The 24,435-nt window shown below is 35.5% G+C and overlaps 1 protein-coding gene across 1 annotated transcript in view; it reads left to right on the forward strand.

The window, feature by feature from the left end:
* The window catches only part of LOC108289348 (clavesin-2), a 66,649-nt gene extending 51,876 nt beyond the window's left edge, over nucleotides 1–14,773 (forward strand). The window contains exons 3-4 of the mRNA XM_017508796.2: nucleotides 3,327–3,547; nucleotides 10,852–14,773. Coding sequence (XP_017364285.1) covers nucleotides 3,327–3,547; nucleotides 10,852–10,939 — 309 coding nt within the window. The 3' untranslated portion in view covers nucleotides 10,940–14,773. The remainder of the gene's footprint in view (nucleotides 1–3,326; nucleotides 3,548–10,851) is intronic.
* The last annotated feature ends 9,662 nt before the right edge of the window (nucleotides 14,774–24,435 follow it).

Genomic DNA, 24,435 nt, shown 5'->3' on the forward strand with positions numbered 1-24,435 from the left:
TTTTTTCAAATATATCCCGATTAGATTTGGGATACATTTTGAGGATAGCACCAAACAGATTTACTGACAACTTAGATGATGAGAGGAGTAAAAGATGAGTAAAATCTTGGCTTTGGAGAAATAATAGCATCACATTTAATGAATTGCCAAGATAGTATATGCAGGATTTAAGTCAGGAAACTATACGATACGATAGAAGATTAGAAGTGCTGTCAAGAAACATGATAAGTAGAAAATGAATAGTGCTTTCGAGGTTGGGCAGGGTTGCAGTGTTAAATAGGCTTACCAAGGAAGGCCTTCTTGACAAAGGGACTTTTAAGAAGAGACTTGCAGGATGTAGGTCAACAAGCCATGAGGACATTTCGGAGTAGAAATCTCCAGACAGAAGAAATATCCATTATAAATGTTCCGAGGCAAGTGCACAGTAGGAGGTGCGTTCAGAGTAGTTCTTATAGGCTTATATAAGAAAAGCAAAAAAAAAAAAAAACAAAAAACACCTTATAAGTTTATGCTAGGAGAAAGAAGTCAATGGGAATTGTGAGCAGAAAGTTATGACCTGACTTTTATATTTTCACATGGTCATTCTGGCTACCCTGTTGCGTATAGAGTGTAGGTAGAAGAGTGGCTGCAGGGAAAACAGTTAGGAGGCTTGTGCACGAGCACAGCTGAAAGGACAGTAGCTGTGTTAGGGGTGTAGGAGTAGAGCTAGCTAGAATGATTGCATTCTGGATACATTTTGAAGAGAGCACCAACAAGATTTACTGACACCTTAGATAATAAGAGGAGTAAAGGATGAGTCGAAAGTTTTGGTCTGAGAAAGTGATGTCAGAGAATGATGTTAACAACATTAACTGACGTTGGAGGTAGGGAGGAGCATATTTGGGGTTGGGGAAGATTGTGAGTCCAATATTGAACATGTTAAATTTGCAGTGGCCAATGAATATTTAAGTGGCTATTTTACGTGGAGGGTGGAAATACAATTATGGAGGTCAAAAAAGAGGCCTGGATTCAAGACACGTATTTCTAGTGCAGGGATACTATTTTAAAGTCATTGACTGAATAAAACGAACTGAATGGAATCACCAATGAGTAAGTATAGTTAAAGAAGAGAATGTATCTAAAAACCAGCAGTTCTCCAATTAAGATATTAGGGCAATCACCAAAAGAGACTGCAAAGAAGTATCTAGGAGGGTAGGAGAAACTCAGAGATGCAAGAAGAAAATGTTTCAATGAACAGAGTCATCTTTTATATTCATTGCTACTGAGGGTTCAAGGTGTATAAGGACTGGAAATTGGGTACTGAAACTAATAATGAGAAGGACCTGGACAAAAGTTGTTTTCATTCAGTGATAAGAGACAAAGCCAGACTAGATTAGATTTAGGAAAAATGGGGAGAGAGTATTTGCACTATTAATATAGACAACTCCTTGGGTGAATTTTGCTATAAAGAGGAGAGAAATAGGATAACAACTGGATATGGAAATAGGGCCAAGAGAGGTTTTCTGTGTCTGTGTGGGGGGAGTGGAGTGAGGATGTCCTTTCTTTGATGGGAAAGATCTAGCAGAGAGAGGAAATCTGAGGATGTGGGAGAGATAGAACTGTTAAGAAATACAACCAAGTAGGGGAGAGAGGATGAATTCTAGTGTGCAGGTGGAGAGATTACCCTTTGTAGGGTTTATCTGTTCATTGTACTAGCAGTGGAGGCAAAATACATAGACACAGATGCTGGTGGGTGGGTTGATGTCACCTGGTTGTCCTATTTTCTTAGTGAAAGTGGAAGCAAGGCCAAAGCGGAAAATGATGTAGAAGGAGGCAACAGAATCTTAGGGAAGAGAGAAGAAGTAGTGTGCTAGGATTACATTCACTGCTCCAAGGATTTATTACCATGACTCTTGTGTGAGTTGAAGATTTCTTATGTGAACAATTCCATCTGATAAAAGTTATATATCTGATGAAATAAGGATTGCATATGCCAGAACTTAACTTTCATAGGAAAATTATTTTCATTTCTTCTTATAAAAAGAACACAGGGGTGCACACGTGTTTTCCTGGATATAAATACTGGCTGTTGTGCACTCAGACAGGAGAGGCAAGGTGTAAAGTTTGCAATTAACCTTGTGTACTTTGGGGGAGACGGCACCTTTCACCTCCTGTGGGTCTCATGTCATATACTTCAGACAGCCATTTGCTCTGCCTATTTTGGCTAGTGACCTGCTGTTATCTGCTTTTCCTCTTCTATGATTTGTTGAAAATGCTTATTAATTGGTAACTACAGTCTTCTGATTTTATTCGATATTTTAGAGTAATTGTTCTTTGTTTTCCTATATATTTACTTCAGTGGATTCTAAAGGTACAGAGAGCAAATATGAATGTGTCAACTTATTCCTCTTGAACTGAAAAATGAAATTATTTTTGTTGCTTATAAACTATAATGTTGAAATAAATATTATATAAATTTAGATGAGACAACACTGCCATAGCAGAGAAGGCCAGTCTGCAGTTTTAAAACCGAAATGACAGGAGAAGAAAGGTAGCAATTTATGGAAAAACAAAGCTTGAGTATGTGTCTTGAGTATGTCTCCAGTTTTTAAAAAAACACTATCTAGGCAAAATAATTACGGTATGCATACAGCTTTACATTTTTAATCCGTTGTTTCATTTTCTATCTGGACAGTACGTATGGAAATCTTTAGCAGAGAAGATACTGGCCACATCGCAGAACATAATGTACTTTGGGACATGAACTTCACTCAGCCTTTCATTATCATGATGCTAATCTACTTCGGTTATTTACGTCACCCACTTTGCATTACAAAACAGTAATTTAGTGGTTACAATATTCTTATTTTTATTGATGATAAAGAGAAAGCCATGCAAGTGACAGCTTTTGGGTGTAATAACTTGCATAGGCTCTGTAATTGATGAGTCTCTTATGAGAAGGGTCTGTTTTCACAGTATTCATTATACACATCATCAAATTTGCACAGCTAACACCAGGATGATGTACAGATCAGCATGCACATATTATTCTGCTCATGTCCCTGCATGTGAAGCAGAAACTAAATTTGTGGTTGCAGCTCTTTTACCCAATAATTCTCTGACCTTCCAGAAACTACGTAAAGTGTCTGAGCCTCAGGATTTTGGTATGAAATATTAGGATAATAGTACCAGCCCTGCCTGTTTCACAGAGTAGATGACTGGCTTAAGTATTTTAACAGATGTGGAAAACTCATATTTGCTATTGCTATTCTTCCTCCCTGTAGTATTTAGATGATATGTAGTTTCCTCTGTGTCTTTCCCTTCCTCCTGTCTTCCTGCATTTATAGATATTTTTGCATGGTAACAACCTGAACAGTCTACACCAACTAATTCATCCTGAGATCCTGCCCTCCGAGTTTGGAGGAATGCTGCCTCCTTATGACATGGGGACATGGGCAAGAACGCTGCTAGACCATGAGTATGACGATGACAGCGAATACAATGTAGACTCCTACAGCATGCCTGTGAAGGAAGTAGACAAGGAACTCTCCCCCAAGTCCATGAAGAGGTATGCTGGAGGTAGCCTGGGAGTGGGCTGGGGCCAGGGCAAGGAGAGGCAACCTGAGTCACCTCTAAGCTTTCTAGTTTTTTGTATATATTTTTCTGGTGTGATTTTTAAACTCTGTATGCCCGATGATTGATGTCTATGAGTTCTGAATCAAAGATAAAGTCCTTTTCTTACAGTGAAAACATTTAAAATTTATTCTCTTGGCAATTTTCAAATATATAATATATTATTATTATGTATTTGAAAACAATAGTAACCCTGATGTATGATAGATTTCCCAAGCTTATTCTTCCTAATTAAAACTTTGTACTTTTTGATGAATATCTACCTATCTACCCCCAACCCACCTGCTTCTTCCCTGTGCTTGGTAACCACCATTCTACTCTCTACTTATATGAGTTTGACTTTTTTAGATTCCACATGTAAGTGAAATCATGCAGTATTTTCCCATCGAATTGTATTCCATAAATATATGCAATTATTTGTCAGTTAAGAAAAAGATAAAGTAATTCGAGGTAATCTAAACTTAGTGTTGTTCCCAATTCACAGACAGTCTAGCAGGGTCCTTGGAAGTGACCAAATCTGGTGGTTTTCAAATTGTGTCCTGAGAAACGAAGGGTTTTGATGGAGTGCCTCAGGCCAAGTAGGTAGAGTAGAGAGAGTGCCCATTTCCACTGCAGTGAGAGCAACTCTCCTGTCTAAGCAATTTACTGGAATTCTGTGTAAGATTTCTTTTGAAGAAAGCAACGATGCACACAAACATATCAGTTCAAACACTGTATTCAATAAAGTTTGTGGTCCTTTTTCAATATATCTGCCAAGTCTTTGTCTAAAGATCTAAACATTAGTGGTACAAAACATTGTGTTTGCCTTCAGTTTTAATCTTTATAAATTTCATTGCTGAGTCAGAGTCCAAATACCTGCTTTGACTCTCACAGCACTTTTATGCCTTTTTTCTTTCAATCAATAATCTGGGGAGTTGTCATCATGCACAAATGCATCCCTGGCCTTGAGCTTGCATTCTGTTGCAAACAAGTAGATGTATAATTCTCAGACTTCCCAGGCAACAGCAGCCCGGGGTCCATTTGGATAACAGTAACAAATATTACTTCTCTGGTTCATTTTGCATTCACAGAAATATGGGCACCACAGCCCCTGCAAGTGTCTCCACACCTAGCTTAGGGAAGATGCAAGGACGTTGAATAGTCCATGCCAATGTCTGGCATCCTTCTCCGATTAAAGCCTTAAGGTCCTATCCTCCTAACTCTGACTCATGGAGTAATGTGGTTGTTCTTTAAGGATGCTCTGTTTTATGCTGCTGCCTCTGTGGTGATTGTTGTTAGTATGTGTGTGCGATCATTTCCTCTCTCCAGGCTGATGCACAAGTCCTTGGAGAGAATGGAAAGGCCAGGAACTTTCCTTGCTCGAATTTCCCACTAGTTAGCAAGTTTATATTTAAACCAACTTTAGGCTTCTTAACTACCTTCTTTTAGAACAGAACTTCTTGAGATCTCTGCTCTCCTAAGGGGTTCACGGATGGGCTCTCAAAGGATTCTGTTAGGTGCTATAAGTTGTATGCAAAATTTTGTGTGCATAAGTATGAATGTATATATATGTCATGCATTTATTTTCCGGGGAGAAGGCATATATTTCATCAAATAATTTAAAAGTTTTTAAAAGCAAAAGTGGTTAAAAGCAACTTCCCCTAAAAGTAGTTTTCTTCTAATAAAATAATAATCCTAATGATAATAGTTGTTATTATCTATCATTTACTAGGTACTCATCATGAGTTAGGTCCTTACTAGGTGCCTTGTTTTATGTTAATTTATTGAATCCTCACAGCAACCCTGTTAAACGGATATTGCATCCTCAATGTTAGCTAGTCTATATGTAGCAGAGCAGGGCTCCAGTGCATGAGGTTTGGAGTCCTTCACATCACTGACATAAAGCCTGCCTACTCTCGATGGCACAGAGCCCCTCTCTCAAGAACTGAACTACATAAGGGTTTGGTGGCAGCTGTCATCGGTGTCCACTAGTGTTCTTCTTTGTCAGCTAATGAGGCCCTTTTCCTTCAGCCATTCCACCTGAGGCATGATTGCTCATGTGGCCCCATCATGTGAGCACATTTTTCTCTTTAACTTTTACACATCACCTGCACTCTGCTTAGCTGCACCCACCCCATAAAAAACTTTTTAACTGCTCTCATTGATTGCAGCCTTACCTGCTCCCCTATCCTCAATTTATTATCCACATGGCAATCCAAAAATCTTCTAAAAATATAAATCAGATCCATTTCACATGTTGGTTTTATTTTATTTTTTTGAGGCAGGTTCTCACTTTGTTGCCCAGGCTGGAGTGCAGTGGGGTGATCCTATCTCACGACACCCTCAACCTCCCCAGGCTCAAGCACTGGTCCCACCTCAGTCCCCCAAGTAGCTGAGACTACAAGTGCCTGTCACCACGTCCGGCTAATTTTTAAAGTTTCTTTTGTAGAGACCAGGTGTTACTATGTTGCCCAGACTGGCGTCAAACTCCTGGCCTCAAGTGATGCAGTTGCCTCGGCCTCTCAAAGCCGAGGGATTGCAGGCGTGAGCCCTGAGATTACAGGTATAAGCCACTGTGCAGGCCTTGGCTTTATATTTTTAATGACTGCTATTTATGCAATAAATAGAATCACCTCCTTATCATGGCTTACAAGGTGCTACCTTGTCTGACCCTGCCTCCCTCTCTCCTCCAGGTATATCCTATTTTCTTCCTCTTCCCCTGCTTTTCAGACACAATAGTCTCTTTGTCCCCTTGTCACTGCCACCTGGAATGCTGTTTTCCTTCATCTTCAAATGGCTGGTCCCAATCAAAGGTCAGCTTCTCAATAGAGAGTCTTTTGATCTTTGTCACTCACCTGGTCTTAGTCAGTTCTGCTTTCTCCTCATTCTGGTCACTCCCTGTCCATCACCTTTCTTTATTTTATTCTCTTCATAGCACTTTTAGTCTGTGAAATAGCTGATTTTATTTAATTTTATATCCAATCCCCACCCCAAAGTAAGCTTCATGGAGACCATATTGACTGTGTTTACCCTGTTCTCTGAATTTCCAGTGCCTGGAGAAGGTCCTGGAACAACAGAGGGTGCTCAGCACTTACTAGTTGAATGTATGGAAGAGTGTGCTCTGCTGTCCATCACTAGTCCCCTTTAAGTGCAGTATTCATAACTGAATAGGAGACATCTGACCCGGTGTTAGTACTTGCGTTTACGTTGCAGAGTTCTGGCTTTGCAGGATAGACCTCAGTGGCTTCTTTGGGTTCCTGTTGTTGTCACTGTTGCTATTGTTCAGGCAGCCAAAGCTGACTCATATGGGGCTTCCTAAAACTGGAAAGTCTCTTTACTTACCAATCCATGTCCTCCTATAGTTTAGCTTTGTCCTCCGTTAACATTGTTTTAATTGAGTAAAGCCTGTCTTGTTAAGAGTTAGCCCAATCTATCCACTGTTTGTATACTGATTCTCTTCTCCAGTTAATTAGGCCATTTCCCACCCTGAGCACTTTGCTTATAGCCCATTAACGGCCCCAATCCTGAGTTTCTTGCTTGTGTCATGGGCTGATTAGAATTTTAGGCATTGTTTGGTGTATGTTTGGTATTGTATGAAATATTTATGATTCTATTGGAAAACTCCTGAAGAATGAGACTAAGAAAGATGTTGCAGTTGATTCTCGTGTTCTGTTTGTCAGCGAATGGCAGTTCGCCATCAAGGTAAAGAGAAGATTGCTCCTGTGTTCCACGCTGATTCCCCTTGGCCTTTCTCCTTTTTGTAGTTTTATGCTATCTTTAGATTAAGAGGGAGAAAATCATTCAATCACCAAAAAGCTGTCAATAATTCTTCTTTTGAGTAGATGTAGCTAGATGTCTAAGAAGATGACTTTGTCTCTTGGCATAAATTTATGGAGGAATGGCATAGTCATGTGCGAAGACACAAAGTTCACCAGACTGAGTATTTTAGAACTGGAGAATGTCTTTTACCTTATGTTGCCAATGCCTATGATAGTGCCTGGCACATAACAGTAGTGAGTAACAGTACTTAGTTTCATGATATGCACTTCTGATTATTGAATATTGAATATATTATTATTGAATAATGTTAAGCATTTATTGTTACTCTGTGCCAAACCCTGTTCCAATGCTCTGTATATGTTGACTCATTTGCTTCTTAAAGCTACTAATAAAGTAGTAGTATCCACATTTTATTGATAGAGAGACTGAGAAACAGGAAAGATGAGTGACATAACTACAAAGTAGTGGTGTTAATATCTGCACATAGGCAATAGTATTCCAGAGCCATTTTCTTAACCATATGCCAGAATTTGTGCCAGAGTTCATAGATGCATTGTTGCCTCTGATCCTCACAATAACTGTATAATGTGGGTGTTATTTTCCCCATTTTACAAAAATTGAGAAAAAAATTTTAGGGAGTTTAGCCTTCTCATGTTCATACAGCTAGCAAACTGCTATTATTAACAACTGCAGTTATGATCCACTTCTGTCCGATATCTAGTTTCTTAAACACTGTGTATTGTAGATGCATGAGAAATGAGTATTGGATACCTAAATCTAAATTACTGGTTTTCAAGAAAGAAAGAAAAGTTATTCATTGTGAAAACAATAGAAGCTGTGCAGAAACTCCTGAGATGGGCTGGGCATGGTGGCCCATGCCTGTAATCCCAGCACTCTGGGAGGCTGAGAAGGAAGGATCACTTGAGGTCAGGAGATTGAGACCAGCCTTGCCAACATGGTGAAACATCACCTCTACTAAAAATACAAAAATTAGCCAGGCGTGATGGTGCATGCTTGTAATCCTGGCTACTTGGGGGAGGCCAAGGTGGGAGGATCGCTTGAAGGAGGCGGAGGTTGCAGTGAGCTAAGATGGCTCCTCTTCACTCCAGCCTGGATGACATAGTGAGCCTTTGGCTCAAGCAAAACCAAACCAAAACAAACAAAAAAACCCAGAAACCTCTGAGATGTATGAGTTAATCACAGACATCTCCCTCTACTGTGGCTGGAATAAATAAATTCATTAACACTTCTGATTCTGCACAAATAATCCTGTTCTGTCATAAAAGAGAGTAAAAAAACATTGGACTAAAATAACTATACACTTGGTACAACTAAATACCAAAAAGAAAAAAATTAATTATAAATTGTTTCTGACTCACTTTTGTTCTGTGATTGAGGAATTGTTCGACATATGGAACCAGCATTCATCATCCAACAATCTTCATATCTGTAATGCATGATAAAAGCAAACTAGAAACTTAATCTTAGGTTGAACAGTATACTGTAATTTAAAATATTTTGTTAAAAATGTCATATTCTCTAATATTTTTTCAAAAACAGTCCTGAAACTCACAGACTTAGAATGTGTATATGTGTGCATGTCTGTATAATGTGTAAGAGAATATTATGGCAGATGCTTAAATTTTGTGCCTTGTACTGTCTGAAGAGCATTGGTATATACTTATAGAATATTGTTAGGATATATCTTAACAATTTACATAATAGATTTAATTTTGTGAACATTTTAAAATTTATTTTCTATAAAGCAAATAGAATTGCTTTCTCTATTATTCTCATTACCCTTCATTTTGAGTGCTTCATACTGAAGTTCTTTCAATATGGAAATTGTTTACTGGCTAGAAGCCCAGACATGAAGACTTTACTCTTTTCCAAGCCATATGATGCACGTTGTTTTCACAATAAGAAAAGAAACTGATAAAGTCTCTGCTTATGGAACTTGCAGTCTAGTGCATATCAGTTGTCAAGTTAATACTTTAGCACAGGACATTAAATGAGCCCCTTTCTCTTTTAACATGGATTCATCTGAGAGCCAATTTGCTTAGTTGGGTCTTACCTAAAAACAAAGTTAAAAGTCTAATTACTTAGTGTTTTGTGCAGTTGTCTGCTTTGTTAAAAAGTATTTTATTTGCTTTAAATAAAGATGGTTATGTATTATTGCATAATGACACAAAATCTCTCTTCTCTCTGTTCTCCTTGTTGCCTTCTTTTCCTCATCCTATTCTGTCTGTTTTATACACACACGCACAACTTTAGTCAGGCTTTTTTCTGTTATAGGCATCTAACGCCCATTTAACATTGAGATAAAATAGTGTAAATGATACTTAGGGAACAAAATCTCTCAATATTTTAATGCTTTCACCTTCATTTTCATTCCATCTTTGGAAAATAATTTGTTTATTTAAATTGAGACAGTTTATCAGTTAATTCTGTAATTATTTTTACTTTGATAATTAGTTCCGTTGCTGTTCTTTTTCATTTGCATGTGCAGTTGTGTTTTAGCTTATAGTCTTTTCAGCAGTTAATGAGGTCTGCTAAGAGGCATATTGCCACAGCAAAAGCCAATTGGCTGGAATGCAGCAGCAGGGGAAGAATTCATTACCAAGGAGAATTCTAAAAGGGCAGCTGCTTCCTAAATGCTATAGCTATTAAGATGGCAGCTTCCTGCCATGACAGGAGCATGTTTCATTGATTTTCCTCTTTCCAACTCTCATGTGGTTTCCTAATGATAAATTGAGATATAATCCCCACCTGCTATCAAAGTCATGTATAAGTGGGTTTTCAAACTATGTGCTTTCCCAATCATAACGTATTGTGGCCTAAACAAGGGGGGTTTTTACTTTTTAAAATTCTAGAACTGTTCCATGAAACTTTCAAGATTAAGGTTGATTTTATTTGGATATTCTACTAGGAAATTTAATAAAAACATTCAAATTTTGATCTTTTTGTTGATACGATCATTCAAGCTAAAAAATGACAGTCTGAAGAAAAAAAAAGGTGCATTTTTGTTGCATTTTTTTCATAGATTTTTTTAAAGACTGGAATTAAGCCTCCTGTTATTTCTTTTTAATTTATCATAATAATAATTTCACTGTATTTTTTTTCATTTGGAGATGTTTTATTGGAAAACATCTATCCTACACTAGAAATTTTTGATATCTCAAAGAAAAGAATCTTGCTCAACTATGAAGAGCTCTTAAGCCTAGTATTGTCTATTCAGGACCATTGGTGACTCACTATTCTAGTTAGAGGCCAGAGAGGATTGTTTCCTCACTCCAGCGCAAAACATCACCAGCAGCAGTTTATCTTTAAATGTGCAACATCCACAGTTCATAAATTCCTTGATATAGAGGAAGGGAATCCACATTCTCGGGAGAAGTAATGACAAAAAGACAGAGGAGGGAATGTCATCTGCGCAATTATCTGGTAATAACTCACTGATGTTGGCTTTATCCTTTCCAGATCCCAATCAGTAGTGGATCCTACAGTACTAAAACGCATGGATAAAAATGAGGAAGAAAACATGCAACCTTTGCTTTCTCTGGACTAATAACTTCTCTACATCCCCTTCACGGATTAGAAATTGAAAGTATTGGTTTTCAGCAACAGGGACAGCACTGTGGAGGAATTACCAGCTGGAAACTGACTTATTCATGTTAATGTAGCATAATATATAATAAGGCATCAGGCTTTCCTTGGCCTGAACCATGGGGGCCCTGAGCTGGATTTTAAAAATGTCAATAATTTATTCTGTAAGTGCCAAGTTCTTTGTAAATATAATGTAATCTTCATGTCAAGTTTGTAAATTTCGGTAGTAACTCAGTTTGGAAAAAGGTTGGCTCAAAACTCCATGCCAGTAATATGAACTATAACAAAAAGCAGAAAAGACACAATCAAAGCGAATTAAATGTAGCCCTCTTTCCTATGAAGCCATATTTCAGCTATCATAGTGATTGTTTCATTGTTTTTCTCTGAAACTCTGTCAGTATTCAAGCATACTTTTAATGGGCACACACAACTAAATGATTCTAGGAAATTTCATGATTAATATATTTCCTGTCTAGTGATTTTCATTTCAGAGAAATGTGTCTTAGTAACTATTATTGGACTTGCATTTTGGAGGCAAGGAATGGCAGATGAACACTTGAACTCTTCTATGTTGTTTAATTCCTGGAATCTTGTGAAAAGATGTGTTTCCTCAGTTAAGACATAGAATTGTAAGAGAGTGGATTCTTTTTAAATTGCTGTCTTCACAATGTGACCTTTATTCAAGACCCCATTATATTTCTCTCTAATGTACTCTAAGTACATTTCTTCCCCCCAAAGCTCTTTGACCAAGAGACTGAGAGCTTATATGTGAATAGTGTTTTGACAGCTAATTTTGAACATAAAATTTTCAGCTTACAGGTAAGGGGCTAATTTCTAATTGTTGTGCACTGGTTTAAACATATATATATTAACACATATATATTTTTACTGAGCTCTAATAAATCCTTGATGTAACAGGATTATAAAATAAATCATAGATATTCAATGATCTTCAAGATGTTATAGATAATTACATGAGATAACTGGAAAACTATTCCACTGAAGTTAATGAAAATGAGAAATAGTGAAACTGATTTTCAGTGTACCTATTTAAGGGAATTCCAATTTAATATATAATGCAATCTTAAATATGTGCCATCTTATTTGAACTACATTTTTCTTTCAAAGAAGCAACAGATTTCAACATAGCGTAGGGTAGCACCAGGTGACAGCCAATTTTATTTTTCAAATTTAAGTTAATTATCTTTGTGATCCGATTTGTCCACAAATTTTTTCAGAAAAGGCTGAAAAAACACATTTAGTCAGGAGACATAATGAAATCATCCGAAGACATCTAAGACAGCATGCAATAGTTTATACATGGATTTAGAAATTTGCATATTTAATGTTTTATTTTATAAAATTCATACAATTACAGCAAATTTTACAAAACTTTTATTTTAAATTTCAATGTGAAAAAAAGATTTTTATCACCCATAATAAATTTTGAGATTGAGAGTATATCTTTAAAATATTCTTTTGGAAGAAAAATATCTCCAGAAACTCTTGGAAACCAACAAAAATAAAGGCATGTGGCAGCCTTCACACTTTTGAGCCAAAAGCTTCCAAAATTTCTTAGAATTCTACAGCCAAAAATTGTAAAAGCAAGCTAAGTACATCAGTGTACAGTGTATCAATGGACGGCCTCCTGTGTGTAAAAGTACATTATTTAACACAAATGAAAGACCTTAATAATGCCAACCTCCAGTCATATGCAGAAGAATAATGAGTGTCAGTTACTCTGCTCTCCTTGTTACTTTTACAGAGATTAGAATGCACTGGGGACATGTCTGAGCAGTTCTTACCTTTGTGAGAATTCTAACCATTGATATTCTTATATTCTTGCCTACCTGACATACATTTTGTAGCCATGGGCTTTATAGACTATATAAACCTTATGCAGTATAATCTATTGGAATAAAATAGAAACATTGTAAGTGCAGAGGGCAGAAAACATTTTATTCTCATGAATTTCTCTTGATGTGTACCATTTATTGCCAGTTTTCAGAATTCTGCCAGTTTCCAGAATTCTGCCAGTTTCAGATGTCAACCAGCATTGGCAGCTTCTTTCTCCTATCGTAAAATTAGTGTCATATATAAAAATAACTAGAAAGGCATATTTTATATGTATGCCTATCTAATTATAAGTATCATTCACACTGTCTCCTGGACCCACATTTGGAAAGTTTGCATTGCATTACTGCTCATCTTTAAATGAGCAATTGAGAGTTGGCTAGATTGTGTAAAATATTTTAAAATGAATGAACAAATTACAATGATGATGCCTTTTGAAATTACCATATCTTGTTCACTCTGTGACTAAACTCATTTTCTAGTAATGTTTGTGAACCTCAGTCAAGGGATATTCATTCAACTTTATAAATTTACCCCTCAGCACCAGGTATCTAGCACTGTTTAGGACTGTTTCCCTTCATGATATTTTGTGTCACATAGCTATGTCTATTGTTGTGTAATCTATACCCTATAGTTGTATACTTATAAGCACTCCTGTATCCTTTTATTTTAATTGCAATAGTATACCTCCACTCACTGCCTCTCTCTCACACAAACACACTCTTATACACACACTAACTCACTAGACTGTTTGCTCTAATTAATTTGCATCTGTACTTTGAGAGGGATTTTAGTTGTCTTGTCACTTGAAATCTGTGGGCTTCAAAGAATTACCACATTTGAGTTGGAATAGGCCAGTAGTCCATTTTTATTTTCCTCTGCCTGTTCCATCTTCTATTTCTGGTATCTTTTTTTTCTTCCAGTTATTTCAGGGGCAGCTGCTTCCAAAGCTGGTTTAAAAATAAATAACATCTCTTACCACGTTGTCAGTGACATTTGCCTGCATTTTTGACTACTATTTAAGAAGGAAGAGATTATCATGAAAATATACTCTAAGAAATATGAAGAAGTGCCTCTTTGAGAATGGAATAAAGCAGTGATACTGGCATATGGATTTTATTTGTACTCTCTTCCAAAAAGTAAATACATAAATCTATATTATAAAGGTGAAATATTTGAAGGATATTTGAGGCCTTTATTTGAGTATTCTCATACAGTATTAGGTCTCTGTTGTGTAAGTAAAATACACTTTAACACATGTTAATGATAAACCTGGTACTATGCTAAAACAATATACAAGTATTAAACAGTTTTGCAAGCAAGTTTTTGAAGTGGGCATGCATGATTTATTTTATTTCAGTAATGGTTTGCATAAGTATAAACAGAGATATTTCCTAAGTTTTTCATATAGAATACTTATTTACTTTATAGTACCAGTAATTCATACATTCATAAGCAGGAAAGCCAAAAATTCATACATTCATACCTAGCTTCTTTTAATAGTGTTAACAAGGTCATATTGTTAAATGAGAAGTTTCTGTAATATACTTGAGGGAACAGAAGTCCTATTGTACCAAGAAATTGGAGAGTTGTTTTAGATGTTGGGGAATATATTTATGACTCTTTACAAAAAGAAACCTTCAGAGCCATAGAGTATGTCTTCAGGGATAGGCTTCCTTTGCTTCTATAATGTAAAGGTTTACGGACACGTCTGTTGTCCTTTAAAGAAGTTACATTAAGAAAGCTTGCTGAGAGACTGTACACTCTTCTGTTGTTTTATTTAAAGGTCTGCCTTGTGTGGTTGGTGAATAACATCTCAGCTTCTTTGTGTATATTCATTAATGATTACATGAAAAGTTGCCATCAGCCATGAGGACGCTTCAGAAAGATTTTCAACACACAAAATAAAATGAGCAGAGCTCTAGCATGATATTTGAACTTTCAGATATGGTATATGTACATTTTTTTACAACAAGAAGCTCATAGGCATATATTCCATTTTAGATCTGCTATATAAATACATAGCCTGAAACATAGTAATGTGTTTGAAATTTGTGAGGTCACTGATCATACAAGAGGCAGATTATAAACCAATGTATTGAAACAAAAGAAGGTTGGTTAAATATGCAAGGTGTATAATTATCTTCAGTAATTAAAAGGGTTTGTTTTCTTGTTTTTGGTCTTTTGTTTTAGTTGAAAAAAATAGCTTCCCATATGCTACTGAAACTATTTGACATTATTTACTACATGAAAGGGACAAATAAGTAAAAATACAAAAGAAGCTTGGCTTTGTAACATTATTATATTATGATGTTAATGGCTTAGAGAACATAGTCATATAATCTTTTTAAGAATTAAAGTTTTTATTTTATAAATATTTAGAGGCTAACCTCAGACATGAAAATAGTGCTGTGGATTCTATTATGTACTAAATATGGGAATGAATTCCCTGGGACTATAGAAAAAAATATGGGAATGAATTCCCTGGGACTATAGAAAAAAATATGAAATAACAACTTTGTGGATTGAAACACTCAAGTTGGACCTTTTTCAAAGAAGGAGGAGTGCAAGTGATACTATTGAAATAAAATTTTAGAAATCGATTAATTATAGGACTTAAATACAATCAATACAGCCATGGTAAATAGTGGAAATTGTTAAAATTTAGAAGGTGTTTTGTCAGTGTTTGACTTAGTTTCAAGTCTCAATGCAAATATTTCTGTCCTTGATAATATCAGTGCATTTATTCTGTAAGATTTGTTTTTTCCTAGTGAATGAGATGGCCCTGGGTGAAAATCAAAATAAATTTTAACAACAGCTTTAAGAGTCAGCCAATCCTCAGCTACTTAAAAAAAAATTGCAATGAACTTTAATTCATTTACATTTAACAGAGATTCAAATCATTGTCTTGTTTCTAATCCTATTTTTCAGATTTTTGCATTTGCTTAAGGGATAAGTAAAACTCAGAAAACCAAATAGTTTTTGTTTTCAAAGCTTTTCAGGAAAAATAAAAGATGTCTAGAGGAAAAATACAAGTCCTTGAAGAATACTGAGCACATTATTTGCTATTTTGCTCCAATGTTATTAATTTTTACTACTACATACTATTTGTTTAGTACTACACAAAATTTGGCCTTTTGAAGGAGTTATAATTTCCAATAAGTATAATATAATTTTTGGATAGGTATACATTTCTGTTTAAGAGAAATGTATACTTTAATTTTGTATATTTTATGTTTTAAATGTATACATTTATTTTGCATATGGTTGATGTTGAATTTGGTAGTCCCAGATCTGCTGCATCTATAAAATGGAGATGTCTTTAAAAGGTTCTCTAAAATTTAACAATATTTTTATTTTGAGAGAACTTGTGCTTAGCTATTTAAGTTAGGATTCCTCCAATTTTGTGATATTTGTATGTGTGGGGATCAAAGAGGAAAATATACAGTAGTTGTTTAATCAAAATGACATTCTATATTCTATAACTCCTAGTCAAACTTTCAAAGGAAAGTTGGAAAGAAGTAAGCTAACATTTTAATTACATATAGCAATAAAATGATCAGTAAATAAAATAACTAGTGTTTTCACATTTACACATAAAATGGATTAGACAAGAGATTAAATTTAGAAATTTGAATTACAGGAAAGCATTGGTTTAAATAGATCCTCAAAAAAATAATCCCAGGTCAAAATATGTTGTGAAATTAAAAAAAAAGAATTCAGCCTGATTTGAGAAAGAATGCTTATTCACTAAATATACATTTGTGTCTTCGGTAAGTTTTTCTCACTTACCCTATCTGTGGATGAAAAGTTATCTAATAAGGTAAAAGAGACTAAATTACATTTACCCGGAACCATCTATAAGTAGACTTCATTAATTTCTTTGGCCCAAACTCAGAGGATTTTCTTTACACAGGATCCTTGAGGTTATCCAGAATCATTATTGGTGCTCCCTCCTAAAGGCAGGCCAGGAGAACCATGATTCCAACAGTAGTATCCACAGTGGGAATGAACCCAGGCAACCAAAAAACACAGGAAAAGTCATTGTTTTCACTCTGGTTGCCAAAAAGTGTGTTCCTTCTTCAGGATGACCGAGGAGAAAATATTTTTAATTATAAGCAGAAAGCTATTTCAAAATGTCAAGAGTTTCTAATATCAACGGTTAAATACTTGACAAGTGAAAAGAGGTCATGGGGAAGTGATGGTCAAATCTCTGTTGTGAAGCGAGCTTCCACACAGCAACAACATCAAAAACTCGTGCCTCTGAGGATTACTTGTTTCTCTAAAAATAAAATTAAATATGCTGTTTTGTTCCCTTTTTTTTTCTAATTGGTATCAAGAAAGTATCAGACAGGAGCCACAAATACTTTGTTGTCATTTAAGAAAAAAATGCTATATTATACATATATAAACATAATTCACTTAGTTGCATATGATTGAAATATTTGCATGCTTGTTTATAAATTATTGCCTAAAAGTTTTATGAAATATAATTATAAAGTTTTAGTGCTAGAAAATTGTGTTCTTTGTGTCTTGGATTCATGGGGAAGACTGGTAATATCCCTTACTCGTCATTCATATAGCTAACAATTTTAATCGGATGGCTAATGGATATGTGAATTTAACATTTATAAAACCAAACTTTGGTCTCGCTCTGACCCTGCTTCCCCTTTAGCCTTCTCATCTCGCTCGGTGTCAACCCCAATCTTCCAGTTTCTAGGAATAAAAATTTTGAAGTCATCCTCTCTTTCCGTCCTCTTTTTCTCTCAAAACTACATCTAATCAGCTAGCTCATGCTGTTGGCTCTTTAAAATGTATCCAACTCTAACCACTTCTCCAATCTTCATCATCACTGTATTAGCCCAAGTCTTCAACATTTTAAATCTGGAATATTTTAATAATCTAAAAAATCGTCTCCTTGTTTCTAGAGTCGATTTTCAACACATTAGCAAGAGTGAGTCTCTTAAAATGTAGCTCAGATAATTTTGTTCTCAAAATCCTCTGAAACATTAAAAGCCAATGTCTTTATAACAGGGTATGAGAAGTGTTGATATGAAGGCAGTAAGCATCAGTATAGCAGCATACCATGGTTTCTGAGTGGCCTGGCATTTTTGCCGATATTGTGCAAATATAGTTGTAAAATACTTAAATTTCTTGCTTTTGAAGTTCTCTACCCCATTCTTGACTTTCCTTAGATAATCTCTTAAGAATCTCTCCTTTATCTGCTGCTGCCAAACTGTCATCTTTGCTGTTCCAGCAACTTGCCAAGCATGCCTCTACCTCAGGACTTTGGCATTTCGGTTTCCTTTGCCTCTTTCTTTCAGATAGTCTCATGGTTTATTCTCTCATCTCCTTCAGGTCTTTGCTCAAATGTCATCTTTATGAGGACTCTCTTTCCCAATTTTAGATGAAACAGCCCATGGTTCTTCACATTCTCCTTTTCTGCTGTATTTCCTCTCCATAGCATTTATCATCTGATACACCACACAGCTTATTTATTTACTTCATATTTTCCCCCAATAGCAATGTGAACTCCACAAGGGCAGGGATTTCTGTCTGTCTGTTCACTGTTGCATTACTGGTGCCTTGAACAGTGCCCAGGACTTAGCAAATCCAAAATGATTTTATGAAGGTCCTAATTTGTTTCAGTAAGTTACATAACACCCAATAGTATGCATTAAAGGATAGTTTCTTGTTTTCTTAATTTAAAAAATCTTGTTATCTTCCTCCCATGATGATGGAATCATGAATCAAAAATGATATCCTCCTCTTCTCAATTGTGGTCTCTATTCCTGAGCCTAAGTTTTACATCAGTGTTTCAGTTTTGTCTTCAGAAGTTACTCCAGGGTCACTGGACCCTATATGTATCCACATGGCATACTCTTGGAGAGACTACAAGATAGCTCAGGTGAAAAGTCATTTTAAGATTAAAACTATAGGGAATTGTTCTTTATTCATTATCATAGTTAATTCCAGTTTTTAAAAAATTGCGGGGAGTTAAAATGACCATAATTCCAGCATTGGAAGCCAGTTTAAGAGAATATGACGATGTAGTTACTTTTTATTTTTTTCCCCCATTTATTTATTTTATTGCATTTTAGGTTTTGGGGTACATGTGAAGAGCATGCAAAATTGTTGCATAGGTACACACGTGGCAGTGTGATTTGCTGCCCTCCTCCCCATCACCTACATCTGGCATTTCTCCCCTTGCTATCTCTCCCCAGCTCCCACCCCCCACCGTCCCTCCCTATTTCCCCCCAACTGACCCCAGTGTGTAGTGCTCCCCTCCCTGTGTCCATGTGTTCTCATTGTTCAACACCCGCCTATGAGTGAGAACTGACAGAATAGTAGTTACTTTTAATGGAAAAAAGAATAGGAGAAAAAAGGGAAGAAATCGTGTTTGTACCTTCTCTGCAACAATTATAAAATGAATGAGGAAGCATTTTGGTGTTTCTAAGGTCTTTACATGATCTGGAAATCTATATATTATAGTCATTTAGTCTGTGAACACTTTTAACAGTTGGATTTCATGTTACGTATCTTTAAATTTTTATGATGAAAATTTATAGCTGTGACACAAGATAATAGAAATTGCTCATGCTCACATATATTTGAACTGGCTTTTCAACTTGCTCCCTTCTCTTTATTTTAATTCTAGCAATCATTTTAGAGCCTTACAGTCACAATTCTTCTTAACTATCCCCAATTTTTATTTCCTTTTGGACTGACTTCTCCATAATTTTAGTAACTAAATGTCCTAGATATTGGTTCTTGGTGTGATAGGTATCTGATTTTTATCCTTTGCAGTTTAACTTTTAAGCCTTGCCAAACACATGTTATTCCTTTTCCTTGGCTATATTGTTGTGCCTTTCCCAACACTGTAATAATTTAAGCCTCCTGTTTTATAATCTCCTACCAGAACCTCTATTAAGAAGACATCGAATTTAAAGGATCAGCAGGTGATGTTGAAGAAGAAATATAACCTGAAGAATAAGGATAGATGTTTGAAAATGTGTCAGAAGTTATCCAGTTTTTTAGTGGCTTTGTGATGGGTAGGGGTTTTGTTCTGCTTTGTGTGCTGTTTATGACATTGTTAAGCAATATAGATCATGTTTCTTGTCAGTTACACAAGGATATGGTAATCAGGGTTAACAGTTTGGAAAACATTTTCTAGAGAAGAGACTAATGATTCTTGCTCACAAACAAGGGAGAATTTCCTTACATTTCTTAATCTTTGATCCTTGATAGTCTGTACAGTGAAACCACTTTCCTCTGTGACATCCTTTTTTGCCAACCTTTATGAATATGTTTAGCATCACTTCAAATATAGAGTTCAAGCTCAAGTATACACAGCACATGAAAGATACTATAGTTCATGTTCTCTTAGGTTGAATTTTCTTTGTATAATTTTTTATGATTGAATCCTAAGGGTATGTTCCTTGGTAAATTGTATTAATTATAATCCATTTTATAATGGATTTAATAACTTTACAAATCATATCATTGTTATATTCTGAAAACCATTATATTAATATTTTATTTCCTTTTTTAAAGAGAAACTGTCTTTTTTGATTTCTGAGGATGAATGAAATACTGTTAAATAAAATGTCACTAAATGAAATTTCAGATTCAGAAATGTGGGTGCATGTATACCCTTTCAGTTTTTTCATCATTAACTAAATTTCTGTAAATTTTAAAAAACATCACATAAAATGCTATGAAGAAATTTGTCATTAAAATATGGAGACATTTGAATTTGGTGCTAGAATTTGGAAGTATAAAATGCTTTAAAAACTGACTTTAAACGTATATGGCTATATTGTAATGGTATTTTAAATTTATTGTTGATTTGATCGAATATATTTGATACATTGGTATTATTTCGAAGTCACTAGAACTTCCTGACTTCTAGAATGATAGAATGGATATACAAGAAATTGTCAATTATATATAAAATCTTCCTTTTAAAGCAGTGGACTGGATTGAATGATGATTTCAGTTAATTTCATTTTTTACACTAACACATTTACTGAGCATTTACCTGTGTTCTGTATACTGGGGTATAGAAATAAACAAAACAAAGCCTTTGCCCTTCTGAAAGTCACACTCTAGTGGAGACAACATATAAAAAGCCAGTAAGTGTTGCAAATGCAATGAAGACTTACCAGTTTAATTGTGTGACCTCCATCGCACTGTTTTCTCATCAGTAAAATAGGGCAATAATTGTACTAACAATATGAACTAAGCTTTCCTATGTATCCTCTTGAAAACTTGGTTCCTTCCTTTTCATGGAAAACCCCAATATAATCTTCCCTTATCCATGCTATTTTGAGGATGGCTTTAGGGTCCTGTGGTTTCTGTCTTTCTGCTCATAGGTGGCAGTACTTGCCAGGGCTGTAGATGCTCAGGGCAAATGCATCTCTTAATCAGTGCTTTTCCGGGTCATTCAGAGGTGCTGGCTCCTGCAGAGTTTTCTCTCTCTTAAGGTAAATTCCATACTCCTTTGCTTCATTATAACTGAAAAATAAACATTGATTTGCCATCAGAAGACAAAAAACCCCAAAAGATTTAAGAATTCTGAAAATTGCACAATTCACTCTTTCTACTTAATTTGTTATTCTCCCTTACCCACAGACAGAACCACAACTCCTGGTTTCCACTGATGGGCTTGGGTATGCTTTATGTAATAGAGCTGATGGAAGGCCCAACCATTGTGGTTTCAGAAGTGCTAATTTAGGTAGTATTAAAAGGATCATCATTTTGGCTGGTATGTAAAATGTAATGAAAACTTTTGCTTTTTGTATGATGATCATACTATAAAACATCTTGAAAAAGCCATAAGAAAGTTTCAAAGTATGGGCAGAATACAGAAATACCATGAGTACTGATTATACTCATCAAGGAGGAGCCATGAGTAAACAAAAGTTTCTCTTACGAAAAAAAACGGTAACAACCAGCAAATGATATTTGTCTTAAGGAAACAGATGTCTATTTCTGTTCATATCAAAATATTACTATAGGAGAGTTTCTGTGTTAGTGCAGGCTGGATGCCATGTTAATTAATGAACACAAAATTGATTCTTCTTTCATGTGATTTTCATAAAGCAATATTTCAGGAGATCAATGATTGATACACTAGATTTTTGATGGAGAAAAATGATGGAGAAAAATCAGAGCATCTATTATGATCATAGTAAAGAATTCTATTTTTGGAGGCAGGAGGTATACACACCTTTCAGATTGCCTTTAAAAAAAATAAAACTGTTTTTTCTTTATGAAGTCTTTATAAGCTTATTTCCGTCATTGACTGTGTACTAAAGATTTAGGCCAGTCTCTAAAAAACAAATAAATTGAGATTTTATACAACTTACTTACTGAAAGATATTTGAAAGCATTTTTTGAGATGAAAGAATTTTAAACCTTATTTTGCCACAGTTCCTCTTTTGTCATTTAGCGGATATTGTAAATATGTTTTAACAAATTTCTCAAAAATAGTAAAGTAGGCCAGGCATGGTGGCTTAAGCCTGTAATCCGAGCACTTTGGGATTCCCACACCGGTGAATCACTTGAGGTCAGGAGTTTAAGATCATCCTGGCCAACATGATGAAACCCCATCTCTACTAAAAATACAAAAAGTTAGCTGGGAGTGGTGGCGCATGCCTGTAATCCCAACTACTCCGTCAGCTGAGACAGGAGAAGAGCTTGAATCTGTGAGGTGGATACTGCAGTGAGCTGAGACTCTGTTTCAAAAAAAATAAAATAGAACAATAAAATAAAATAAATTGTAGAAAAACTCGGTATTTTAAAAATAACTAGAAATATCTAGGCATAAATGTTTTTAAATTTAGAGTCATGATGAGGATATTTAGCAGTTATATAAAATATTGAAATAACAGATACTGCCAAGTGGATAATTGTCAACAGCTAACAAAATACACAAAATATAAATTTTCCTATATCTTCTCACCCCAAAAGCTACCTCTTTCCTTTCTCTCTCCTTCCTTCCCTCCTTCCTTCCTTCCTTCCTTCCTTCCTTCCTTCCTTCCTTCCTTCCTTTCTTTCCCTCTTTCTTTCTTTTTCTTTCTTCTTTCTTTCTTTCCCTTCCTTCCTTCCTTTCCTTCTTTCTTTCTCCCTCTTTCTTTCTTTCTTTCTTTCTTTCTTTCTTTCTTTCTTTCTTTCTTTTTCTTTCTTTCTCTCTCTCTCTCTCTCTTTCTTTCTTTCTTTTCTTTCTTTCCTTCTCTCTTTCTTCCTTCTTTTTTGTTTTCTTTTTCTTTCAAATAATAGACTCTACTTCTTGAAAATCCTTCAGAGCCTTAGAGATCATCAAAACATGGCTGGGTGCACTAACTGACAGTTATAATCCTAGCACTATGGGAGGCCAAGGCTGGATGATAACTTGAGGCCAGCAGTTTGAGACCACAGTAAGCTATTATCATGCCACGGCACTCCAGCCTGGATGACAGAGCAAGCCCTATATCTTAAAAAATAATCAAAATCAAAATCTTTAATTATATTAGTATATAAATAGTGACATACAAGGTCCGTCTTGGTAAAAGTAACACCACTAATCAAGTGAAATACTAGTACTAGAACCAAGATTTCAACCAGTCCATTCATGCGGTTGTTGCTTTTAATAACTTTCCCCTGACTCTGCTAAAACTTTTTGCATTAAATTCTGTTCTACTTGGACATGACCTCATTTAATTTTCTGTATATCATTAAATGTGCTCAGAATTCTCCATCAGTATTATATTAGGTAAACATCTACTAATGCAAAGGGGGACAACACTCAGGAATCTTTACATTGGAAACAGATTGTACATGTCGACTATTCCCAGGCTTTCAAGATTTTAGCAATCAATGGATGTAGGATGAGCTCAGTCTAGTAGGAAGATGAGATTTCAACAGGCCTATGTCTTGTTCAAATGATAGTCACTCAAGGAAGCCAAGTTTCCTAGTTTTAGGAGCATGTGCTCCCTAACTTCAAGAAGAAAATTGTTTTCTCTGTGCCCTTTTCACTTTCCCTTGCAAATAGCCTTCATTTGGCTGACTAAAAGGGGAGCAGCTCAACACAGGTAGTCAACTTAGCTCTTGACTTTCTTCTCTACATTTGTCAATGACTTAAGGCAACTAGAAGGTCAGGATGTTGACTTTTTCTACCAATACAGCTGTCAAGCAAGTATGTAGTGTATCAGAGAGCTCTGATACTGCATGAAGAGAGTCCTTCCCAAAGGTTGACTCAGGAATTTGCCCCTATTAAATTAATTTACGAAGTGCTTTTCTCGTAGGATTTACTGTAGTAAGTTTATGGATTAGAATGTTAACACATTGGATTTTCTTAAGTCTTAAAAAAATGGAGAGAAGTTGTAGATCTTAATAAAGTGGTTTAATCTAACTATGCAAAAATATTTAATTTGGTTCACTATAAGGTAATAAGGAAGTTCTGCCTCAGATTTTACTTGAGATTATTTTAGCATTGCTATTATTGAGTTTGGAAAAGGGCAACCTTGCAGTTACTTGGTCTCTCATTTTATCTAAATGTTTAACTGCTTTTATATGGATTTTAAAATAATGTGTGAAAACATTGTATTAGACTCACACTGA

Source organism: Cebus imitator, unplaced genomic scaffold (genome assembly GCF_001604975.1).
Source record: "Cebus imitator isolate Cc_AM_T3 unplaced genomic scaffold, Cebus_imitator-1.0 Scaffold400, whole genome shotgun sequence".
Classification (NCBI taxonomy): domain Eukaryota; kingdom Metazoa; phylum Chordata; class Mammalia; order Primates; family Cebidae; genus Cebus; species Cebus imitator.